The 24,431-nt window shown below is 45.1% G+C and overlaps 1 protein-coding gene across 1 annotated transcript in view; it reads left to right on the top strand.

Annotated features, from left to right (window-relative positions):
* Nucleotides 1-209: 209 nt before the first annotated feature.
* LOC310771073 (intermembrane lipid transfer protein VPS13C-like) overlaps nt 210-24,431 on the top strand; it is a gene marked incomplete at both ends in the record, with an annotated part of 87,264 nt that continues 63,042 nt past the window's right edge. The window contains 16 exons of the mRNA XM_083663752.1: nt 210-248; nt 10,193-10,318; nt 10,716-10,791; nt 11,050-11,150; nt 11,645-11,798; nt 12,829-12,902; nt 13,430-13,489; nt 13,778-13,937; nt 14,854-14,970; nt 15,428-15,531; nt 15,740-15,907; nt 16,242-16,277; nt 19,806-20,110; nt 21,113-21,260; nt 22,462-22,561; nt 23,617-23,750. Coding sequence (XP_083519878.1) covers nt 210-248; nt 10,193-10,318; nt 10,716-10,791; nt 11,050-11,150; nt 11,645-11,798; nt 12,829-12,902; nt 13,430-13,489; nt 13,778-13,937; nt 14,854-14,970; nt 15,428-15,531; nt 15,740-15,907; nt 16,242-16,277; nt 19,806-20,110; nt 21,113-21,260; nt 22,462-22,561; nt 23,617-23,750 — 1,902 coding nt within the window. The remainder of the gene's footprint in view (nt 249-10,192; nt 10,319-10,715; nt 10,792-11,049; nt 11,151-11,644; nt 11,799-12,828; nt 12,903-13,429; nt 13,490-13,777; nt 13,938-14,853; nt 14,971-15,427; nt 15,532-15,739; nt 15,908-16,241; nt 16,278-19,805; nt 20,111-21,112; nt 21,261-22,461; nt 22,562-23,616; nt 23,751-24,431) is intronic.

The following is a 24,431-nucleotide window of genomic DNA, read 5'->3' as shown; positions in this document are numbered from 1 at the left end:
GGTTCGCCGCATGAGTAGCAGGTGTTCGCCGGCCGCCCGCTAACCAGCTTCATGAATATCTGCGTGTCCATGACGGACCAGTCGAGCCGCCTATTTGCCCGAGTGATCATCAGGGCGGCTTTAGCAGAGAATGCTTTATGATATTGGTAAAATAGTTTACCGTGGCTGGAGTAGAGATCCCCTATTAGCGCTAGATATTTGTCTAGCTCATGGCGGCGCTCTGGATACACTTCACAGATCACGTCACGGTAGACGCCGAACGTGTTTAGGAAGTCACATAAGGACAGGTCTTTGGGCAGGCGGGGGTCGGACGACTTTAAATAAACAGGGCCATCTGGGTCACCCGTAGCCTTCCTTTTACACTCGGGAGATGGCAGGAGTATGCTAACTAAATTGATGTCTCTGCCCTTTAAAATCTCTGACCTTAGCCTGGGCGAAATATCAGCACAGGGAGAAACAAAAGACATACAGAATGGGCTGGCAGGCATGGCGGACGCCAGAGTGTTCATCTGGGCGGGTTGGGTGGTGGTGGGGAGCATATCAGCTTGCTGCATTGGCGGGGGTAGGATCGGCTGCTGCGCCGGGGTTTCCAGGGCGCTCAGACGGGCTTCTACTGCTCTGCTTGCATCTAGCAGAGACAGCAGGATGGCTCTTGACGACCCCTGTCGGCTCGGCGGAGCTACGGATGGGGCCGCTTCCGCTTCCGGGGCGGCGGCCTGGAGGTCAGTGCGACCGGGAAGGACGAGGCGTCTCGCGGCGTCCCCGCGGCCTGCGTTTCCCCGGCGGCTCCCGGCTCTCGGGGCGGCTGCTGGTGTTCGCCCGCGGCCTCTCGCGCGTCCGCGCCGAGCGGCCTCTCCTTCCGGCACGCTCGCACGCGTACTTGGGCGTCCACGGGCCGTCGCAGTGGCGCGCCCCGTGCCACGGGAACGCGTGCTGGGCCTTCTCGTTGGGGCTATGCTAGCAGCCTGTGCAGCCTGTGGTCCAGCCACTTCGCCAGCGTCTTCATCAGAAGACTCGGAAAGCAGGTACGCTCCGTGGCCGGTCCGGAACAGGGAAGCGATGTCTAAGCTGTCGTCGCTGTCCGTGGACAGCCCTGGCTCGGAACTCGACATACCGGAATGGAGTGGGGAGCGTTGAAATCTGCGGTGAATAACCACGGGTGGAGAAGGCTTGAGGATGCTGATTCGGTCTGCAGATGTGGAGCAAAACACGCTTCGGAGGCCGCAAAACAACGCTTCGGAGGCCGGCTTCAAGGGAGATGGACTGCCGTGGGCTGCTGCTGCTATGATCGGCCAGAGAGAGAGAGGTGACGTAGAACCCTTGCTATATATATGAGGATTAGCTGACGTCATGTTTGACGTCATAGCAGACGTCATACTAGGATTTTTGACTGACCACGTTGTGCTAGAACTTGACTGACGTCAGGGGACGACCGGATTACGCGTGAGTGGCCTTCTGCTTGAACTATGGTCTGGAGACCTCACATGATGAGTCGTTCACGCTGGCTGCGGGTCAAACAATAGCTCCCACTATGCGTGGCTCAAACGCCCGGCTGATCCGGATTTCGGGTTCAGGCGAGCCAGCGAGAAAAGGAAAAGGGAGGCCAGGTCTAAACCGCGGCTGTTCAATGAAAAATACATTTTGTATGGATTTACCTGTACCTCAGCGGATCCACCGCAGCCACAGTGTTTTTTCTGTGGCGAAGTCCTGGCAAATAATTAAATGAAGCCAGCTCATCTGCAACGCCACCAGAGCACCAAACACGCAGCATGTCTTGGTAAGGCTGGGTTCACACCGACGACCCAAGCCTTGCCTATGCCTTGCCTTTACCCACGCTTTTTAATAGGCGTCCGTTTTAGTCAACGAGGCTGTGTACACCGGCCGCCTGAGCGTGAACCCTGCGTGTACCCACGCCTTGCCTTTGCCTTGCCGATTTTATCGAATAGGCGTGAGTTCTATTTTGAAGCCGACAAGGCGCGTGCAGGCAGGCTTTTCTGTCAAGCCATGAAAGAAAAACGCGACAATATCCGTGGGAAATGGCAAATTCAACTGAATTTCAAAATAAAATGGAGTTACAACAGTGTTGAGCAGAGCGAGAGAGAGAGAGATTGACGGGTGGCTATCACGTGGGGCTTTCTCCCCGTCGGCAAACAAATCTTCATGAGAGAGAATAGCGACCGAAGAAGCAAGATGGACAATGTTGTTGTGCCAGCACATATTCTTGCAAGATTACCTCTCTAAAATGTCCGACTATAGTCAGACCTGGTTATACATATCCAGCATCAATAGAACATTAAATATATCAGATTTATTTTACCTAGAGGCTACCCATGACAATTCTGGACAACACGTGAAAAAATACAGTCGGGAGAGAGGAGAGGCGCTTGTGACTCGGCTCCAGGTTCGGCGTGCAAAAGGCGTGCGGTGTGATCGCAAAAGCGTGTAACAGGTTCACGCCCAGCTCGGCGTAGGCGTGGGTTGAGGCAAGGCAAGGCATAGATTGTCTGTGTGAACGTAGCCTAAGACGAACTACTTTTTCACTCGAAAACTCAGAGTTCAAGTCGAGTCGGGCTACAATGAAGAAAGCTACAAGTGTTTCAAGCAAAGCACTGGAGGTGTCGTACTCTGTGTCACTGCTTGTGGCTAAATCAAAAAAGCCTCATTCAATCGTTGAGGATCTGATTCTTCCTGCAGCCCTGATGTTAGCTGAAACTATGATCGACAAGAAAGCAGCAGACGCTCTCAAAACGGTTCCATTGTCAAACAACACAGTCTCTCGTCGGATCGATGATATGTCAATTAATATTGTTGGACAAGTTGTGAATAAAATGAAGCAAGCAGGTCAATTCGCTTTGCAGTTAGATGAAATGACCGATGTCAGTGGGGAAGCCCAGCTGCTGGCATTTGCTCGTTATAAAGACATGTCGGACATAAACGAACATATTTTGTTTTGCAAGAAGCTTGTAGGAAAGACAACTGGCGAGGAAATATTTCAGATTATAGACAGCTTTTTTAAAGACAACAATCTGGAGTGGAAATCTTGTAGTCATATCTGTACCGATGGCGCAGCTGCAATGACGGGGAAAATCAAAGGACTGTGATGTGCACTGATTTGAACTTTTGCTTTTTGGATCTACTTATCTTATGTGTGATATTTTGCCTGGTAACAGCTGTCCCCAGAACTGTCAAAGCTTATGAAAGACAAACTAGCTCAGGTGTCTTTTTAAAGGTGCCAAGTGACTGAATAAAAATAGTTGAAACTGTTACTGTGTGAGTCTGAATATATCTATCTCTATATAGGCTATATATAATATTTTGCTAATTCTCAATAAGTGTATAGCTATTAGTATTAAAGGGGAGTCATTCAAAATGATTTTAATTTAATATTGTTTTAATTTAATAATCAGTTGTGTTGGATAGTAAAAGTTGAATGAGATTAATGGAACAAATTTGGGAGAATCATCAACACGTGATGTGTAAATGTGGTGCGCAGTGCATGTAAACAATGATCCAGCCAGCCGCTAATATAGGAGAATGTAATGTATTAATAATGTTACATTTACTGTAACTTACTGTACCAGTTTGCATAGTCATATGCTCATATCGGTGCAAAATCTGTACACAATCCACATAGAAAAAGGTCTATTTTCATTCCAGCTCAAAAATTCACTATATCGGTTCCTTATCGGCTATCGGTGATTTTCCTGCCTCTAGTATCGTTATCGGTTATCGGTTGAAAAAACCATATCGGTCGGTCTCTAGTAAATAGTGAATGAATGAGTAATTTTGTTTTGGCCTATCCAGGCCGGGTCTTCTTGTTTTCCCTTGTGTCTCCCTGTCCGTGTTTGTGTCATATTTGGATATCTTCTCTGGAGTGGATTTCGCCTGGGTTAGGGTTAGGGTTAACCCTAACCCTTGCATAGTGCAGTAGTCGTGGCGAGCCAACCTAAAGGACGATCCTGAACGAACTGAACTGTTGCTTTCCCGTTTGCTTTCACCTGGAAATCCCGGTAGGACTGGTCTATACCAGAACACTCAAGGATTTAGTTGATGGACTGAGTATTCTTATTCTTTCATCGGACGGACGAAAGGAAAAAAGGGGAAACTTATTAATTCATCTCTGGTTATTTTTGTGAAGTTACTTGTGATTTTCCTGTCAATTGATATTGCACTATTTTTGTTAAGAGGCATTTTATTTGTTCCTTTTGTATTTTTGCACTAAGGTCAAACTGGTTTGTTGCTAATATATACTTATACCAAAATGATCTAACTCCAGCCTAAAAGCTAGGTCAAACCTCTTTAAAAACTGTCTCTAAAATAGGTTCCAAATAAGTTATTAAATAAATACAAGTGTTTCTTAGTATAAAAGGTGCGACTGCACTATAAAAAGTTATTTAGTTAAAAAACCCAAATGTTACACTGTAAAAAGTGACAAAACAGGAATTACACTGTAAAAAGTGAAAAAACAAGAAATATACGGTTAAAGAAAAGACAATACACTGTATATGTTTATATGCTTTTATTTCATTTTTATTACAATTTTTCAATATACATTTCATACTTTCATACTTAGCCTACCTGTTGGTCTCTGAGTCTTCTTTGCTCTTGCTACGCCATACTTAAAGTCCCTGGAAACCAAAATCCACAAAAACGTTCTAACTATGTTATTTAGGATCTTATGTTAGTAATTGTGTGTCTCCGAAATTATTATACATTACTTTCAACCCAAAGCCTTAAAATCGACACTTTTCTACAAGATTCTACAAGATACTTCCTCATTGAAGAGAGCAGTGCGCGAGGTGCTAAAATGCAGGAGCTTATGACGTCATAAGCTCTATATAACCTTTGTACACGCGCAACCCGCAGTCCCGCACATTCTGCCTCCATCTCTCTTCAGAGTTCTAGTGGTCCCACACCTTTTTGCAGCTAGCTAACTACGCATTGCGTCAACACAAAGGCTCTTTTAAGAACCAACATCTATCTATCTATCTATCTATCTATCTATCTATCTATCTATCTATCTATCTATCTATCTATCTATCTATCTGTCTATCTATCTGTCTATCTGCAAGTTTATCGCTACTTCTATCGTTACTCGTCGGCGGTGTGTAGGAACCTTGAGAGGGAAAGCTCTCTACTCTGCCTGCGAGGGCACAGCGCTGCTGTGTGCTGTGTGTGTGGTGTGTGTGTGTGCGCGCGTGCAGACAGATAAGATAGACAGATGACCGTCAGTCAGTACGCTATGAGCGGGGCAACGCGCGAACACACACACACACACACACACACACACACACACACACACACACCATCTCTCTCTTTCTCTCTTCTCCTTCGAGAGAGAGAGAGACAGAGAATTTTCCCTGCTGCAGACGGGACACGCCCACACAGTCCGCGGGAGAAAATACACTCTAAAAAATAATTGATTCTCATTACTTTTGCCATGGCTGTCAAACCTAAATTTATATACTTTGCGACGTTCATCATCGTTCAAATTTGGCTGGTGGCTTATTAACATAGGCCCCTGTGATGTGATGAACTCAAAATGCTAAATAATAATAAAATATTTCTGGTTTCCAGGGACTTTAAGCAATATCACACGAGAGGGAGTGCGGTTGTTGGCTAATATTGGCACTGTTGTGATTCGGTCGTAGGCACGAGCATGACCTCGAGTGTGATATTGCTTTTATACAACAGTTCTATTGAACAAAGCTGATTAAAAAAATGACAAAAAGCTGAGAAAATATATGATTTCTCTATTTATTCCTCCGCCAACAAAAATAGTTCCCTCAGCCTTCTGCTTTGCCGAAAATGTAGCCTAATCAGCCTAATTAACTGCAGGCTGTCTAGTTTACTACGGTCTACTCTACAGCTGTGAAGCGTTTTGTTGATTAGAGCAGCTGTGAAGCGGAGTGATCTACACACAGTGAAGCACCAGTGCATTATTATGAAATATTGGCACTGGTAGGCAAGGGCGCCGAAAATGTGGGTGTCGCGCGAGCACCCACGGAAAGAGCCGAGCACCCACCGGGAAATGAGGGGAGAGAGAGAGAGAGATAGATGCATCATGCCTATTACTGTGCCACAGGCAGATATCTCTCTCTCTCTCACTCCCCTCATCATTTCCCCGTGGATGCTCTGCTCTGGGCTCTGGGCTGTGGGGGCTGGGCCGCCTGGGCGGGGTCGAGTCATTTTACATGATAGCAAACTCAACCCGCCCGAGCCCCGCCGGCGGCCCCGGGTTGCAAAACGAGTTGATCCAAACATAGCCCGTTAATCTGATTGGCTGCATGAGTCAGTGCACTCTACGTGACCCTGCTGACGTAGTGACGTTAACACACTTGTGGACTTGAGCGGTATCTGACAGAGAGTGACAGACAGACTGACAGTTATCGACAACAACTAGAACTAGCCAAAAACAAAATGAGGAGATTTTGGATTAAACCTAGTGGGGTTTCCACCACCACCACAACGACTTCCAGTTCCACAACAACCAGCGTGGTTTCCAGTGCGACTGGGACTACGTCTACTAGTACCACCGCGGCCGCGCCGAGGCCAAGTACTTCATCATCTGCGACTGCGACCGGTGAGCCGGCGGGCTGCAGAAGGGATCATGGACAAAAGAAAGGGCGGACTTATCAAGCTAGCTGGAAAACCAAATTCCCATGGATAACCTATGAAGACACAAAGGACAAAGTATTTTGTGAGGTGTGCACTGCAGCTAAAAACATGGGGGCTCCGCTTCCCTCCACATCACCCCATCTAGAATCTTTGAAGGCTTTTGTACAAGAAGGCTATTCCAGCTGGGCTAAAGCATTAGAAGGATTCACAAAACAATTCATCCGACGCTCAACTCCAAGGGCCAACACTTTCCTCATAAAGAAAAAATAACATCAATGGTGAGTGAAAAAATAAAACCTTTTCTATTTAATAGCTATGCGGGCCTAATATTGTTGGTAAATTAATTGTGACAGTGCAATGTGTACAGTATTATGTTTGGCTTGTGTTGGTGTGGTGTCTCTGAGCCACATGGGGCTTGGTGTGTAATTGAGCTATCTATGATTTATCTTCTAAATGATTCCGGTGGCATAATTATTATTTTCCGTGCATTATGAGCCTCATAATATATGAGGTGTAGTAGTGTATGTTAATGTTGGTTAAAACCTTTGATCTCTCAATGTGTCTGTGTGGGCCGCTGACGCTGTTCATGTCCTATGGTGCTGAAATGAGTGTGTGGTTGAGTGCTTCGGTCGCTTATTCCTATTCTGTCGAACTGAAGTGGTGTGTGTGTGTGTGTGTGTGTGTGTGTGTGTGTGTGTGTGTGTGTGTGTGTGTGTGTGTGTGTGTGTGTGTGTGTGTGTGTGTGTGTGTGTGTGTGTGTGTGTGTGTGTGTGTGTGTGTGTGTGTGTGAAGTGTGTGTGTGTGTGTGTGTGTAGGTCGCTTTAAATCTCCTATGGTGCTGAAATGTGTGCGTTTGCGTCACTGCAGCTTTATCGCGTTTGGGTCGGCTGGGCTCGGCTGTGGGGGGGGGGGTTGGTTGGCAACGGGCGCATGCATGGGCACCCACTGGCACAGACATAAATCGGCGCCTATGCTGGTAGGATCCCTCTTGTCCAATCAAATTGCCCGGCCGGAACTAACTGTTGTATAATTACTGATAACGCCGCTTTCTCCTGTGAACCAAACCTAGTCTCTGATGCGCTGGTCCAAGTGCTTGCTGATTCTAGAGCTAAAAAAGACAAGTCTGTACCACCTAGTATCTATTCTAAGTTAGAGCTGAGACCGGTTACACATGCACGCACGCACGCACGCACGCACGCACGCACACACACACACACACACACACACATACACACACACACACACACGCACGCACGCACGCACGCACACACACACACACACACACACACACACACACACACACACATTTTAATATATTTATTTGTATCCAGTCTGAGTCTATGATACAGCAAAAAGTGCCTCCTTATTGCAGAAATAGAGCAGAATTGAACCAGTGCCTTCCTTGGCCTTTGGTTTGGGCAATCCTGCCCTCTGCAGGCCACTTACAACCAGGCTGTGGACGTGACCTAGGCCTCCAAATATACATACAAGCGTTGCATTTGTTTCCGAACAGTATAGAGACACTGCAAAACGCGTCATCATTCAGAAGCCACGCCCAAGACGGGGGAAAATACAAGGAAGCACTGCCTGAAGACTGCAGCTAGCAAAACAAACCACGGCTAACCGGGGCGAAGGGAGGAACTCTCATCAGATAGAAATAGTTTTGCGGGGTTTTACAGGGATTTGGACAGTTTTCTTTTTAGATGATGTCAAAAGATTATTTCAGTACACTTCCTCCAATGGAGAGGGAAAGGTACATCGAGAAAATGAACTCAGTTGGCCTGGAGCAGTGTCCCTTTTCATTGCCCAAACAACGCTGGATAAACGATCCCACACATGATGAGCTTTTAGGCATGTTTAAATTAATGAAAATAACGCTGGTGTAACGTCAGACAGATGGCATCAGACACACTGGCGTTCTCCTATGTCACGTAGTTGCACACAAACATCATATATATGGAAGATGCACAGTCCAACTTACTTCCTTGACAGCTAAATCCACATTTTCTTCTCGGGAATGCTCAATGGCTTCCTTGTTTTGCTCGGGACTACAAAAAAACTTTAATTGGCGATTTTTTACATTTGTTGTCTGCGCAGCCCACCACACAACAGCTTTTAATTCAAGGAAAATTACGCTGGTGAATGGGAGTGAACGGAGCGATTTCCCCCGTGATGGGCGTGGCCTATTTCATGCAGTGTCTATGGTTTTCCACAGCCACGCCCACTTAGGAGACCTGAATCTATTGGAGTCAATGGGAGGAGTGAAGGTAATCACGGATTATGACCCCATAGTCATATCAATATTCGGTCCATTTTCCAAAGTCACATTATCTTCTGAACAATAAACGTTCTTCCATCTCGCCTTCTTCTCATGTGTCTGACATGCTGCCTCACTGCAGTGTGACTGTTTACATTGTGGGATTAACAAAAGTTTATGATACTTTGAAGCGTTACTTTTTTTAAATGATTATTACCATTTTGAGGATTTTTTTTAAATGATAAAAGTGGTCCTCATTTGTGAAGATTATCTTGCTGAACACAAAGGTCAGTTTTCATAAACCTTATTTCAAGAAATTAACCCAAATCCTCATACAGAAATGCCATGACTTCCTGACAAGGGAACCAGCGCAATGGTTTCTGTCAGGCACAGCGGCCTGTTGATTGGCTGTTGGTGGTCATGTGACTTCCTGCTCCAGGTTCAAGGGCCCAATTCCAATCCGCCCCCTTACTGACTCAAGCCCTTAGAGGCGCGTTCACGTGAAGGGAGTGAGGTTTTAGGGATGTCCCACAGTGAAATCGCAAAGTGAATGAGGGCTCGGAGTGAGCCCTTTCTGCCCCCTTACCGTAAGGGAGCAGCTGTGGCCACTTACGGAAAGGGAATTGCCCACAATGCATAGCGTTGTGACGTATAAAACGGGGAAGGCTGCAAATATCTGTCAAAAAAATAAAAGAACACACACGCGAAACGAACGGGGTGTTTGCGAGTGCGCTGGAATGCCTTAATTGACAATGAAACATTACATTAATAGGGATTTCAGATTAGACAAAAATATTATATCAGAGGAATGCAAGTAGTTATTTTACACAATCCTAGAATAATCATCGATCATTTCTATTACAATTGCAATCCACAACTTTTTTGATGAATGAGAAATAGTTTTACCGAATCTGTAGGCTATTGTACAGTATTGACATTGTGTATAATGTTGGGTGACATGTCATTATTATGCTTATTTTAATTATAATTACACATGTTGCAGATTTTGCAGTAGGCTACATTTATTTTTAAATTACCTTTTGTCCACTCGGAGCCAGAGCCTGGATGAGAACAGACTCATCAGAGAGTCTATCCCTCAAAGCGTCTTGACAATAAACAATATATAGCGAACCCCAAATGTGCCAGAGTCAGCATCATCTTGTCAAGTGCAAAGGGCTCTGCTGTCCCAATCCTCTTATTTATCCAATGTGGATCCCTTCCACACTTGATGGCTCAACCACTTTCAGATGGCGGCCATTAGAGGGACTGAGGGTTCAGGACTTGAGTGTTTAGGGGGCGGATTGGAATTGGGCCAAGGTGTCAGGAGAGCTTCCTCTGCTACATGTGAAGATCTCCGACCAGAAGATCCAGGGTGTGCTCGAGCTGGTGGACAGCATCCCCCTGCCTCGCATAGGCTCCGCCCCCTCCACACCCACTGCCAAGGTACGCATGGTTCAGTCCATACAGGCTCCTCCCCCAACCGCCAAGGTATGCCTGGTTCTGTACACACAGGCTCCTCCCCCAACCGCCAAGGTATGCCTGGTTCTGTTCTGTACACACAGGCTCCACCCCCTCTATCCCCACTGCCACAGTGTTGCAGACAGACAGGCTTCACACTGCAAAAACTTAAATCTTAGCAAGTGGGGGGGGGGGGATGTATAGTATTTAGTACAATAAGTTGAATACATAGGCAGAATTGTCTTAACCCACTTGAAAATAATTTAGCTTATTTAATTTTTTTGTCTTGATTTTAGTCAATTTAATCTTGTTTTGAGAAGAACAAAAATGAACATTCACTGAGAGAATGTCTCTGATGTTTGAACCTGTGCTTCTCCTGCAGGTCCTGCCTCTGGCGCCGGAGGTCCAGTCCCGCATGCTCAGCCTCCCCCCCGCCCTCCTGGGCGCCATGGACACAGGTGGGTGCTGATTGGCGCTAGACTGTCTTGTCTGCATGCCTGTGATATACACACAGTATATAATTGTATTGAATCACATAGTACGTTTTATTTATCCTTTTTGGGGGTCAGTTCTTAGGTAATTATTTTTTCAGTTTAGTGTCTTTTTTTGTTGGTTTGTCTTTGTCAAACTCTTTGTCTTTTTTCAGTTGAGTGGGTTTTTCATCAGTGTTTGTGTCAGTTTGTGTCATGTTCTTGACTAATGTGTTTGTCTGTCAGATTCAGATGAAGACACCAGTGAGAGGTCCATGGACGACGAGCAGCAGAGATCAGCGCTGGAGGAGCTCATCGACCTGCACTTCAAGTTTGAAGTCAAGTCGGTGCGTCAGTTCACTGTGTGTGTGTGTGTGTGTGTGTGTGTGTGTCGGTGTGGGTGTGGGTGTGGGTGTGTGTGTGTGTGTGTGTGTGTGTGTGTGACCTCAAGTCTACCACCTCATCACTACAAAAGTTGAAATCTTATCAAGTGAAAAGTCTTAAAAGACTTTTAAACTGAAAAAAAAACAAATCAAATAAGCAAAATTATCTGCCAATGGAATTGTGAAATTCAGCTATGCAAGATCATCTCTACTCAATATTTCACTTTTTGTACCAAATACAAGATATCTTCACTTGACAAGATTTCACTTTTTGCAGTGTATTCAATCAGGAAAGATCTAATCTGTGTGTGTGTGTGTGTGTGTGTGTGTGTGTGTGTGTGTGTGTGTGTGTGTGTGTGTGTGTGTGTGTGTGTTTGTGTGTGCCTGCGCGTGTGTGTGTGTGTGTGTGTGCCTGCGCGTGTGTGTGTGTGTGCGTGTGTGCCTGTGCGTGTGTGCAGGTTCGGCTGGAGCTCACCCGGCAGGCCTGTGAGGAGCAGAGCCTGCTGGCCCTCAGCGTGTCTCAGCTGGGAGCCGAGGGCCAGCTGAGAACCTACGACATGAACCTCACAGCCTACCTGCACCATGTGGGCCTGGACTACTGTGACACACCAGGTACACACACACACACACACACACACACATGCAGACACACCTACATACACACACACACTAGGGGTTGCACGCCTCCTGATTTTTTCAAGTCGACGTTTCTATCAATAAAGTCCATCAAGACACTGATCAATTTTTACAGATCCACCGTTGAGAGCCTCCTCACAGGGAACATAATGGCTTGGTATGGAAGCTGTTCTATAGATGACCGTACTCTTATTGACAGAGTAGTGAGAACAGCTCAGAGGATCATTGGTGCTGATCTGCCTTCAGTAAAAGGCATCTACTATTAAAAGGAGCCGTGACAGGGCCCTGAAAATAATCAGGGACCCCAGCCACCCTGGCAACGGTCTCATCACCCAGCTGCCTTCAGGTAGACGCTACCGCTGAGAGCGCTGCCCTGACAGAACAACAAAGCACAAGGTTCATACAAGTAGGCTGGTAAACAGCTTCTTCCCAGAGGCGGTACGATTCCTAAATAAATGAGTAGCACCAGTGCACTTTATCTTATACCTTATTGTTTGAAGTAGTTTGTTGTTTTTATTACTCTATTTTACTCTATCTTTTATATCTTTTATCCGGGTCTTAATGTGCGGACTTGCTACTCGGAATAGCACTTAGCACTTTATTGATTTGATCTGATTTTATTTATTTCGCTTACTTTTATTCCTTTTACAACCGTTGCACTGAGCCGACATGCTGACTGTACCCATGTTTTACCCTGTTCTTTTTTTTGTACTGTCCTATGTGTGCTGCTCTTATATTTGTGTGTGGCTTGTGAACAAGAAATTCCAATGCATTTTCATGCTAATTTTAATGCAAATGGCGAAATGAACTTGAACTTGAACTAAAGTCGAGTCGACATCAGCCAGTCATCACGTGGTGCAGTGTTGATAAAAACAATTAAAATAAAAAGTGTGTCTGGTTGATGACGTTAGCAGCTCGCGACGCATTAGCCATGGGAGGAAAGTACACACAAAGTCAATTACTTTATGACTCTGTAAAGCACTTTGAATTGCCTCTGTGTCTGCAGACAGCCGGCCTCTGCACCTGGTGCGCTCTTCAGACCAGCAGGGCTCAGACCTGCTCAAGGTGACCTTCATCAGGGTGAGGACTTCAACTGCTCTTTCAGGCTCAACTGTTACCCAGCATGCAATGAAGTGTGTTTATCTATATAGCCGACAAGCATGTCTCAGAGGATGAAGTTAGTGTGTTTATCTATATAGCATCACTATATATTATATCATATATATATATATCACAATATATTTATCACTGTAAACTCCTCTGAGACAAGTCGAGTCACGAGCCCTGAAAATGACAGTCCGATTTGACTGGACTACAACACTGGTAGAAGGTGAAATCATCACCTGTCAGCAAAGATCAGACAGTCGGATGATGTGGTACAGCCAGGGATGAAAAACACAAGAGTTGAAAAACAGTCTGCCTGCCTGTCTGCCTGTCTGTCTGTCTGTCTGTCTGTCTGTCTGTCTGTCTGTCTGTCTGTCTGTCTGTCTGTCTGTCTGTCTGCCTGCCTGTCTGTCTGTCTGCCTGTCTGTCTGGCTGTCTGTCTGTCTGTCTGTCTGTCTGTCTGTCTGTCTGTCTGTCTGACTGTGTCCCTCCCTCTCCCGCAGGCGGACTCGGCCGGTCCGAGCTTCCAGACTCTGTTCGACAACACAGAGCAAAAACTGAAGGTGGGTGATGTGTTTCCATAGCAGCAGATGAACTGAGTTAAATAAGCTTCATAACGTGTTAGCTTCAGCTTGAGGAGGGAGACCAGTCTGACGGATAAGTGCCACTGAGCATGAAAAATGCTGCATGTTTTACTTTAACTATGAGCTGGTTGTAGTTAAATATCCGTATATAGATTTGATTCAGACCTGGGTGGATCTTGTTACACCTAGTTGGATATTGTTAGACCTTGTTGGATCTTGTTAGACCTGATGGACCTGGTTAGACCTGGTTGCTGTGTGTCGTCCCAGGTTGAGTTCTCCTCCCTGGATGTCCTCCTCCACACCAGAGCCTTGCTGTCCACCTTCAGCTTCCTGAGCAGCGTGGTGCCTCCTCAGCTCGCGGCGGCACGGGACAGAGAGGCTGGGGAAGGGGCCAAGCAGCCAGAGCGGGCCGGAGCGGGCCGGACAGGTCAGAACACACCAGCTCCACACCGCTAACTTTAATAGCCCATAACAGTAATCAGTCCCTCCAGGACTTTTTTCTGATTGTTGCGATCAAAAATAAAGTTTTGCGTGATTTTTTTGGCGGGGACAGGGACGGGGGGAATTGCGGGGAAATAGATTTTTTTTTCTATCTAATGGCAACTTTTCTCAAAAATTGCAATTTTTGTGGTAAAATTGAGGGAACTGGCAAAAATTGTAAGTTGAGGAACCTGTTTTGTCATTTTTGCTGAAAAATCACAGGTATTTTGAAAACTTTGTATTAATTATTGTGGTCGCAAAATGTCAATTTCCTGGAGGAAGTGAGTAGTGGATACTCAGGACTTCACGCTGATCACTTTGAACACCTTGCAAGCTTGAACACCCAATGTGCAGTAAGCTGTATCACCTACCCCTGTGTATACATGTATACATGTTGCTTATTCATACACATAAATAACTGCAATACCTGACCAAATTGTTTATACATGTAGCTTATTTATACACGTAAATAACTGTATTAATACTGCCTATATTAATAACTGCCTATAACTGTATATATCCATATATACTGTACATATATTCCTTTCATACACACACTTTCAATATAGACGCTCTTTCATACACTTATTATTATTGCATTGTATATAGTAGTTAATGTTATTGTTTAATTATCATTTGTGATTCTTGTTTGTTTTAGCCTGAGCAGACTTTTTCTTTTCTTTTCTTTGTCTTGTGTGTGAGAGTACATTGAGAGTTAAGCGAGCCAGAGCCAATTACCTTGTATTTGTACATACTTGGCCAATAAAGCTGATTCTGATTCTGATTCTGATCATTATAAGGTGTCATGGTCTCTCCTGCAGTGTCTAAAGGCTCATTATAAGGTGTCCTGGTCTCTCCTGCAGTGTCTAAAGGCTCGGCAGACGGCAGCGTGTTCAGCTTCAAGCTGTTCGCCATGTTGGGATGTTTCCATGTGGAAGTCTGTGATGACCGCCGCAGCATCGCCGACATCAGAGTCCAAGGTACCAACTTTGTTTTTTATTTCCCAACGCAAAATCCAAAATACATGTTTTTCCTCTTACCTCTAGTGCGATTTATCCATCTAGATCATTTTGGTGTGAGTTGCCAAGTTTGAGAAATGTCTGCCATAAAGATCTCTGCCTTCTCTCCAATACACAAGCAGCTAGCGGGTGTAGGCTACTGTAGTTTGGTCGAAACAAAATAGTTCCTACATGAAACTGCTCACAACAAGATCTTGACTAACCGGGTCGTGACTTCTGGAAAGAGACATTGCTGTTGAGTTTTTCAACTTTTTTTGCTTTGAGCACGACAAGCTGAAACTCATCCAGTTCCATTGTATTGGAGAGAAGGCCGACATCTCTACGGCCGATATCTCCATATGTGTTTTTGATTTTTGGGTGAATGGTCCCTTTACAACACTCACACAGTGAATTGTGAATGAATAAAACCTGTCTGCAGGTATCGACGCCTCGGTCCTGGTCCGCTCTAAAGAGACGGAGGTGTTTGCTCGCCTCAGAGACATCGTGGTCACGGATGTCGACCCCAACACCATTCAGAAAAAGGTACAAATCCATCTCGTCTTCATATTCATTTGATCAGAAATTATATTGTTTTGTTCCCATGTTAGATGTTCATAATAATAATAATAATAATAATAACATATATTTATTATTCTTATTCTTATTCTTATTCTTATTATTATCTGTATTGTTATTATCAGTGCTGTTGATACCACTTGTAGTTGAGAGTAGTTCCTCTTCTCTCCTCCAGGCGGTGTCCATCATGGGCGAGGAGGTGTTCAGCTTCAAGTTGCGTCTGTTTCCCGGGGCGACGGAGGGGCGGGGCTACAGCGACATGTCGGCGTTGGACGGAGCGGTGACGCTGCGTCTGGGCTGCATCAGGATCCTCTACCGCCACGCCTTCCTCATGTCACTGCTGGTGAGCGACCGCTCAGAGACTAGTTTGCTGTTTTGTATCCTGATACAGCTCCCTAGTCTCTGATGATTTCACAATATACTGTAATTATTGAGCTTGTATGGAGGGAATATACTTCTGCTTGTCTGTCTCTCATTTAGCTTCACAGGATTGCTGTTCTCATGTTGTTAGATGTATCTGAACGGAAGCTTGTTGTGATGTCTTCAGTACACTAAGCTTAATGTTAAACCTGGTCTCCACCCTGAGCGGTTCTGAGCTGAATGTGGAAGCTGTGTTTCTATATGTCTCTGTCTTCTTCTTTCTCATGTCTTCTCTGAATGTGTCTCGTTCTCTCTAGGCTTGGTTTAGCTGTCAGTATCCACCAGCTGATGAGGTACAGCAGGTCACGGCATGCAGCTCTGATCTGCATTCAATCTGTTTGCTTTGCAGCTTGACCCAGTGGCTCCACTGCCCCTCACACCACACCTAAGCCTGGGGAGATACCTTACCACTGCCCCTCACACCACACCTAAGCCTGGGGAGATACCTTACCACTGCCCCTCACACCACACCTAAGCCTGGGGGGAGATACCTTACCACTGCCCCTCACACCACACCTAAGCCTGGGGGAGATACTGTACCACTGCCCCTCACACCACACCTAAGCCTGGGGGAGATACCTTACCACTGCCCCTCACACCTCACCTAAGCCTGGGGGAGATACCTTACCACTGCCCCTCACACCACACCTAAGCCTGGGGAGATACTGTACCACTGCCCCTCACACCACACCTAAGCCTGGGGAGATACTGTATCACTGCCCCTCACAACACACCTAAGCCTGGGGAGATACTGTATCACTGCCCCTCACAACACACCTAAGCCTGGGGGAGATACCTTACCACTGCCCCTCACACCACACCTAAGCCTGGGGAGATACTGTATCACTGCCCCTCACAACACACCTAAGCCTGGGGGAGATACCTTACCACTGCCCCTCACACCACACCTAAGCCTGGGGAGATACCTTACCACTGCCCCTCACACCACACCTAAGCCTGGGGAGATACCTTACCACTGCCCCTCACACCACACCTAAGCCTGGGGAGATACTGTACCACTGCCCCTCATACCACACCTAAGCGTGGGGGGAGATACTGTTCCACTGCCCCTCACACCACACCTAAGCCTGGGGAGATACCTTACCACTGCCCCTCACACCACACCTAAGCCTGGGGGAGATACTGTACCACTGCCCCTCACACCACACCTAAGCCTGGGGGGAGATACTGTTCCACTGCCCCTCACACCACACCTAAGCGTGGGGGGAGATACTGTGCCACTGCCCCTCACACCACACCTAAGCCTGGGGGAGATACCTTACCACTGCCCCTCACACCACACCTAACTTCACACCAGAATCGTATCCGAGGTGAAAGCCTCGTCTCGCAGCGGCAGTTTCATTTTGGCGTTCTTGTTAATAGGGGAAACCGTTGACTCCGGCCACATCGTCTTGCGTCTTGCATCCAGAGTTTCGGTGTCGGGTCTATTTTTTGATGCAGCAGCTGCGTTGCAGCTCGGCGAGTCAATACAAGTTGTGGAGCAAACTGCCCCACATCTAAGGCTGGGGGAGATATTGTACTATGTGACAGCTAGCATGTGGATCATGCATCCGTTCAAAGACACTTAATAAGAAGGAAAAGACATTACTCACGTCACATCGTTCGGCTTCTCGATATCTTGATTTATTTATCTTGATTTTCACTGGGGTCTGTACTGTACCAAACAAGCATGTTCCCTTATGTCTGGACAATGTAGGCCGGAGCAGCTCTGTAGCTCCACAATACTCGATGTAGTTAGCTAATCTAGCTCTTGAACCAAACTGTTATCTCGCTTAGATGATATTTCATATTTACATTGCAGGCATTTAGTCAACTCTCTTAACCAGACTCTTTTAGTAGAATTGACTTCTTCAAGCAGCCTGACTGCATGTCGGCGTCTCTTGTTTGACTTGAACAGCGTTCTGGACAGCAGACCCGGGTCTAAGCATTCACAAATACTTTGGTGTGTGTTTGTTTTATCCTACCTGGAGCAGCAGGTGGGTGGAGTTGACCACATCAGGACAAGTTATCAGTGGCAGTAAAGTCTTTCAAATAAAACTTTCAAATACTCTAAACTTTCTGCCCTGCACCACAGAACCTGAATGGATAGAACGTCCTTCCACTGTTTGTCATGGTCATTTGTCTAGAATGGCGATTATGGAATTTTAAGTGTTATTACCATGGAGACGATACGAGTCTGGACATTAAAGGGATAGTTCTGGTTTTTGGAACCCTAGCCCTATTTGCTACTTACCAATGATGTTGATTGGTAGATTCCTTTCTCAGGACACAATCGATGCTGTTCCTCTTCCTCATACTATCTCTAGACACTTAGCTGCCATCAAACCAATACAAAGTCAATGGGGTCATGCTGTTGTCTGTGCAACCTGACTGAGGCTCACTGAAATGTACTTTGTGTGTGCACTGTGGAGAGTTCTGTGGTTCCACCCCACCCACCTGGGACTCCAGGAAGGTCAAAACAAACGCCAACGGTGTGTTTGACACCAGTCTGACAGGCTCCAGTCTGGAATGTATAACGACATATTAGGGCCACCGTAGGTAAAGAAATCAAATAAAATACGGAGATTAAAGTCAGAAATGTGTGTGTGTTTGTACTTGTTTTCTCAAGGAACCACATCGCTTCACTTTGCAATATTGGATTGCAAATGTATAACTTTATCATCTCGGAAAATATTCAACTCGCCCCCCCCTCCCCCCAATTTACGACTTTAATCTAGGAAATTATGAGTTTTATTTATTTATTTATTTATTTATTTATTTATTTATTTATTTATTTATTTATTTATTTATACCTACAGTGGCCCTAACACGCTGTCGTAGGAATGGTTTGCCTCAGCACGAATGAAGGAATGCTTTTCATGCACAACATGTAACGTTCAGACTCACTCTCTCCATAAGTGCTATGCAGCTGTCACTCAACTGTCATCTTAACCCTCTGATTACCCCCCCCCCCCACACACCAACCACCTCCCCCCCCCCCACTCCCACATAACGGCGTGTGTGAATTCACTTCCTTGAAAAATGGAGTCAAGTGTTCACATTTCCATCGGCCGCCCAGATTTTATTTTATTTGTTTATTTATGGAGTTACCTTTGTGTCTTTATCATGCAGTCAACCAGAATAGGTTTGAGAGCAAAACTATCAACACTGCAATCGTTTTATTGCAAGTAAAATACATTTGTGTTAAGAAATACATATTTGCTTTGCTTTATTTTTTAAGCAATTATAACATCACAGATTGTTAACCAAAGCAATCTAAATGCAGCAGTTGAAACATAACATTCTGTCTATTATTAAGACAGAAGTTATGTGTAAACATACTTGCACATTGATTTGAAACCTCACTCTCTCCTTTACTAACTTTGGATGTTGACAAGCTGTCACTCCGATCCAGACTGGCCAATAGAGACATGTCCTACATCTTTCAGCCTAGGTCCCGCCCACCAGATTCAGCTCAACAGCAAGTAACACTTTTGGATTCGCAATTTTTTTTAAATTCACATTAATACATTTTTAATCACAAAATTAGATTTGCAACAAAACAGTGTGGAATGTTTTGCTCTCAAACCTATTCTGTTTGACTGCATGATAAAGACACAAAAAGTAACCCCATGTTTAGTTTGCATGATGGCAGTTCTTCCAGGCAGTGAGCTCACTCGTCACATGACTCTCCCTCCCTCTAATTACGTCACTTCCTCCCGTCATGAATGACTTCCTGTACGGGTTCATTGATGCGGCGGTGCGTCTCGCTCGCTCTGCCAGTTCTCCTCGCTCACCGCTCGCTCCGTTCGCCCCCTCAGACGTTCGTGGACAAATTCCAGACGGCGAAGGAGGCTCTGAGTGCAGCGACGGCCCAGGCGGCGGAGAAGGCAGCGTCCAGCGTCAGAGACTTGGCCCAGAAGAGCTTCCGTCTGTCCATGGACATCAGGCTGAAGGCCCCGCTCATCCTCATCCCCCAGTCCTCCGTCTCCCTGGACGCCCTGGTGGTGGACCTGGGTCTGATCACGCTGGGGAACAGCTTCTCTCTGCTGCCCGCTGAAGGCTTCCCTCTGCCTGCCGTGCTGGAGAAGATGGAGGTCAAGCTGACACAGCTCAAGCTGTCCAGGTACCACACCACCAGTGTTGGGTTAGGGTCGTTACTCAAATAAGTAATATATTAGACGTTACACATTACTTTAAAAAAAAGTAATGCCTTACTTAATTACTCCCTGGAGAAAGTAATTTGTTAACTACTCGTTACATTACCTTTATGTTACTCCACAACATCGCCTGAGATGCATTGTCACCTAATTGCCAGTTAACGATATAACATGAAACCTTACATATGCCCATATCAGCACACATCCCTATCCTAATAAGGACATACACAACATCTCACTCCTCCCCGTCCCTCCAGCCCATCCAATCTAGTTGTGTTGTGTAATCGAGTTGTTTTGCTTTTGTTGTTCAACCCTGATCCTGCAGATAATTGAATAATTTATGTAATGCAAGTAAAGTGTTTGAATCGTAACTGTAATGTGATTACTGGATTTTGCGTTACTTTCCAATGCGTTAACCCCAACACTGCACACACCACACACAGCTTCTGTGGACCACACCACACACATCTGGCAGCTTCTGTGGACCACACCACACACATCTGGCAGCTTCTGTGGACCACACAACACACATCTGGCAGCTTCTGTGGACCACACAACACACATCTGGCAGCTTCTGTGCATGAAAACTTGAGAAAAGCAGCTATATATACACACGTAAGGGGAATTGTCTGCGGAAGCTGTCTCAAATACGCACATACACGCCAGATGTGGGCTGTATCTCTGACATCTCTGAGGTACAGTTTATTCTGCACTGGTACCGCATTTACCATAAAATGCTGTGAACACCACAAACATCGGACACTAACCATAAATTAACCTTTAGATAGAAGTAGATATTCTTACAGGCCTGCCAAGTGGACATTTCATTACAAATCAAAGTCCTTGTAGGTGTACATACTTGGCCAATAAAGCTGATTCTGATTCTGAAATGTTGGATTTGTTTTAGGATTATCTGTCAGATCCTTTCTCTATTATTTCATCTCGTCATCATTTTTCTCTGTTGGCAGAACGGTTCTGAATCAAGGTTCCCCACAGCCGGACTTTGAGATTCTCCAACCAATCAACTTGGAGCTTCTCGTCAACAGAAACCTGGCTGCTTCCTGGTTCACCAAGATCCCCGGTGTTCAGGTCCAGGGAGTGCTGAAGTCCATGAATGTAAGTCAATACACACACACACACACACACACACACACACATATACACACACACACACACACACACACACACACACACACACACACACACACACACACACACACACACACACACACACACACACACACACTCTGACCCTGTTCTGTCCCTGTCCAGCAGCTGTGCCCGGGACATTAAAACAGTGTGTAGCAAGAGTATATAAAATAAACACATCATTGCATTTACACTTATAACTCATGGACTCAAAAGAGACTTCTCCTTCACTCAAGGAACTGTTACTCTCCTGTTGTTATCTTCTGAATGTGGATAAAACAAACAAGTAGCCTAGACTCTTCCCTTCCTTTCACATGGTCTTAGTCCTTTCAAGCTAGCAGTGAAACAAAAGATGCTAACGAAAATACACTTGACCAAAAACAACATCCAACTCGGTCTTTGAGGATTCATCTCGCCCGCTAAATGTAGCCGACTGGTTATCTAACATCTAGGTATTTTGTGAACTGACTCTAAGTTGTTTTAAACCACATTTACAGACCTGCGGAGCAGTAAGGAATGACACAAGTTATTCAGTGTGCAACCCACTCTGACGCCATGTTTATTCTGCGTCTGACCTCTGACTTGACTGACACGGCTTGAGTTGGGTGTTTCCTACTAAACCTGGTATTACAGCGACACCTGTTGTCACAAGAAGTAGTAGCGTTTGAACCAAATGTGTTATAAAAATAATATATTGAGAGACAAAATGATATATATTGAGAGACAAAAAAATAAAGTAGCTAGTGATCTAAATAAAAATTAAGCGGGTGTCTTTATTATGCGTCTAAATTTATGTTTTAATTTTAATTTAATTTTAATATAGAATGAATGAATGAAACCTTTATTGCCCCTCAGGGAATTTGCTCTGCACAGAGAGAGCCCAAAAAACATGAACATGACAGACAGGCAGGCACACACACATATAATACAAAACATGAGCATAATATACATACATCATAAAAAAGCATCACACTTCATGACCAATCAAAAAGCACTAGGTGCATGATCAATAAAGGCTAAAAGATCAAACCAAAAAAAAAAACTTGTCAACAGGCTTGTCAAAACTAAAACTTGTCAACTTGTCAATAGGCTGGTTATCCAACCCTCTACATTAGAACATGTGTCCGCCTTCACCCTGTGAGGTGTTAAAGTGTAACCGTCTCCCCAGGTGAGTCTGGGTCAGGAGGACCTGGGCGTGCTGATGAAGATCCTACTGGAGAACATTGCAGAGGGAAGTCAAGAGCACAAGCTGGACCTGAAGAGGCAGGGTGAGTCCACTCCACACCTTCTGCTTCTCAACATAGTCAAATGTTTTAATGCTACGTTAGTTCTTTCACGAGAGCAGCAGTTGATGAGCAAATACCTCGGCCAAAATCTAATGCCTTAAAAAAGACAGTTGTCTATGGTGCAATCAGTCTTTGGAATAGCAACCCCCTTCACATACGACAATGTAATAGTCATCATCATTCAAATTTAAGAATGGATGACTCTTAAAGGAACACTCTGCCCATTTTCAACCAGCTTTGTATCATTAGAACATCAGTAGTATATCAGAAAACTGTAAACTGTTTTGAAGTCTGTCATTTAATTTGACAGTTATTGAGTGTTAAAGTGTGGACCAGTGACATCCAGTGACATCACTGGTCCACACTAACTCAAATGAATAACTCATTAACTCAAATAAACTCTAGTTTGACAGTTATTGAGAGTTGATTTGAGTTAATGAGTTATTAATTTGAGTTAGTGTGGACCAGTGATGTCACTGGTCCACACTTTAACACTCAATAACTGTCAAATTAAATGACAGACTTCAAAACCGTTTACAGTTTTCTGATATACTACTGATGTTCTAATGATACAAAGCTGGTTGAAAATGGGCGGAGTGTTCCTTTAAGCAGTTGGTCAGTAGTCCAGTGTTGGTCATTGTCACGGCACCATTAACTCTGGGCATCATTATTTACCATTATCATTAGGAACTCGTTCATCTAGGGTCAGGGGTCAGGGGTCACCAATTATTTCTCCACATGAGAAACCCAGATTGTTGCGATGGCCAGTGCCCATCGCTGATCTAGATCACAAATACAACATGAACATCTTTCTTGGTCTCTTTTTTATGATCTCAGATCTAAAGGAGATCCACATCAGGGTTGATATTTGTATTTGATGGGATGATCTGAAAGTCTAATGGTTCGGCTCTGTTGCCAAATGAAATGATGACCACTTCTCTGTTTCATCCTGAAAACGTCTGTAAAGAAATTGTTCACAGAAACATCAAGTCGGTGAAAGAGAGAACTCACGTGTTGTCTCTCCTCTGTGTCCTCAGAGAAGGCGGAGCTGTGTGAGCAGCAGATGGAGGCGGTGATGTCACCGGCAGGAGGCGGTGCTCCGCCGGCCGTCGCCAACGGAGCGCCAGGCGAGAACACCATTAACGTTCTGCTCAACTTTCAGATCAAAGAGGTAAACAACACACCAGGTGGAGAGAGGACTCACTCTGCTGCTGGACGTGTGACCAACATGGCAACATGTCCCCGTACTCGCCATTAATCGCTCTCCAAACACAATCCATAAAACGCATCACACCCGTTTAGGGCGTGTCCAAATCCAAATCGCTATTTAAGCGGCACACAAAGTAAGGCACCAGGCGCAAGTTGATGTCCTCACTAATCATAGGTGTGTTTTGGGCGTAACATGAACTCAACCAATCAACGGATGCGATGGTTCACCTTTGTAAGTACCCTCAAACCCATGTCCTCACCACATCAGACATCTTTCAATTACTGGTATGTCTAGAACCAAATAAATTACACTCAGTTTTGTCAAGATGGAGAAATAGCTTGTTGTCACTCAGCCATATACTAACCAATGTAAGCTCTGAGTTTAAGGTTTCTTCAATTACGCTTTTGTCTTTGTGCGACATAAGTAAAGCAGAGGCATCTGCATAAAGAAAGAGATCAGATGAATACGCTGGTTTCAAATCATTTATATACAGCAGGAAAGAAAGAGGCCCTAGGACACTCCCCTGGAGAACGCCACACTCTGGTATCTCAGGACTGGATAGTAATCCATTAACATCCACCATGTGTACTCTTTAAGATAAAAACCTACCCATTCGACTACTGACTCACTGAACTCCAAAGC

The sequence above is a fragment of the Poromitra crassiceps genome, assembly GCF_964638095.1.
Source record: "Poromitra crassiceps genome assembly, contig: HAP1_SCAFFOLD_340, whole genome shotgun sequence".
NCBI lineage: Eukaryota > Metazoa > Chordata > Actinopteri > Beryciformes > Melamphaidae > Poromitra > Poromitra crassiceps.
Note: the sequence above shows the minus strand (reverse complement) of the source record. Positions and strands in the feature narration are given on the sequence as shown.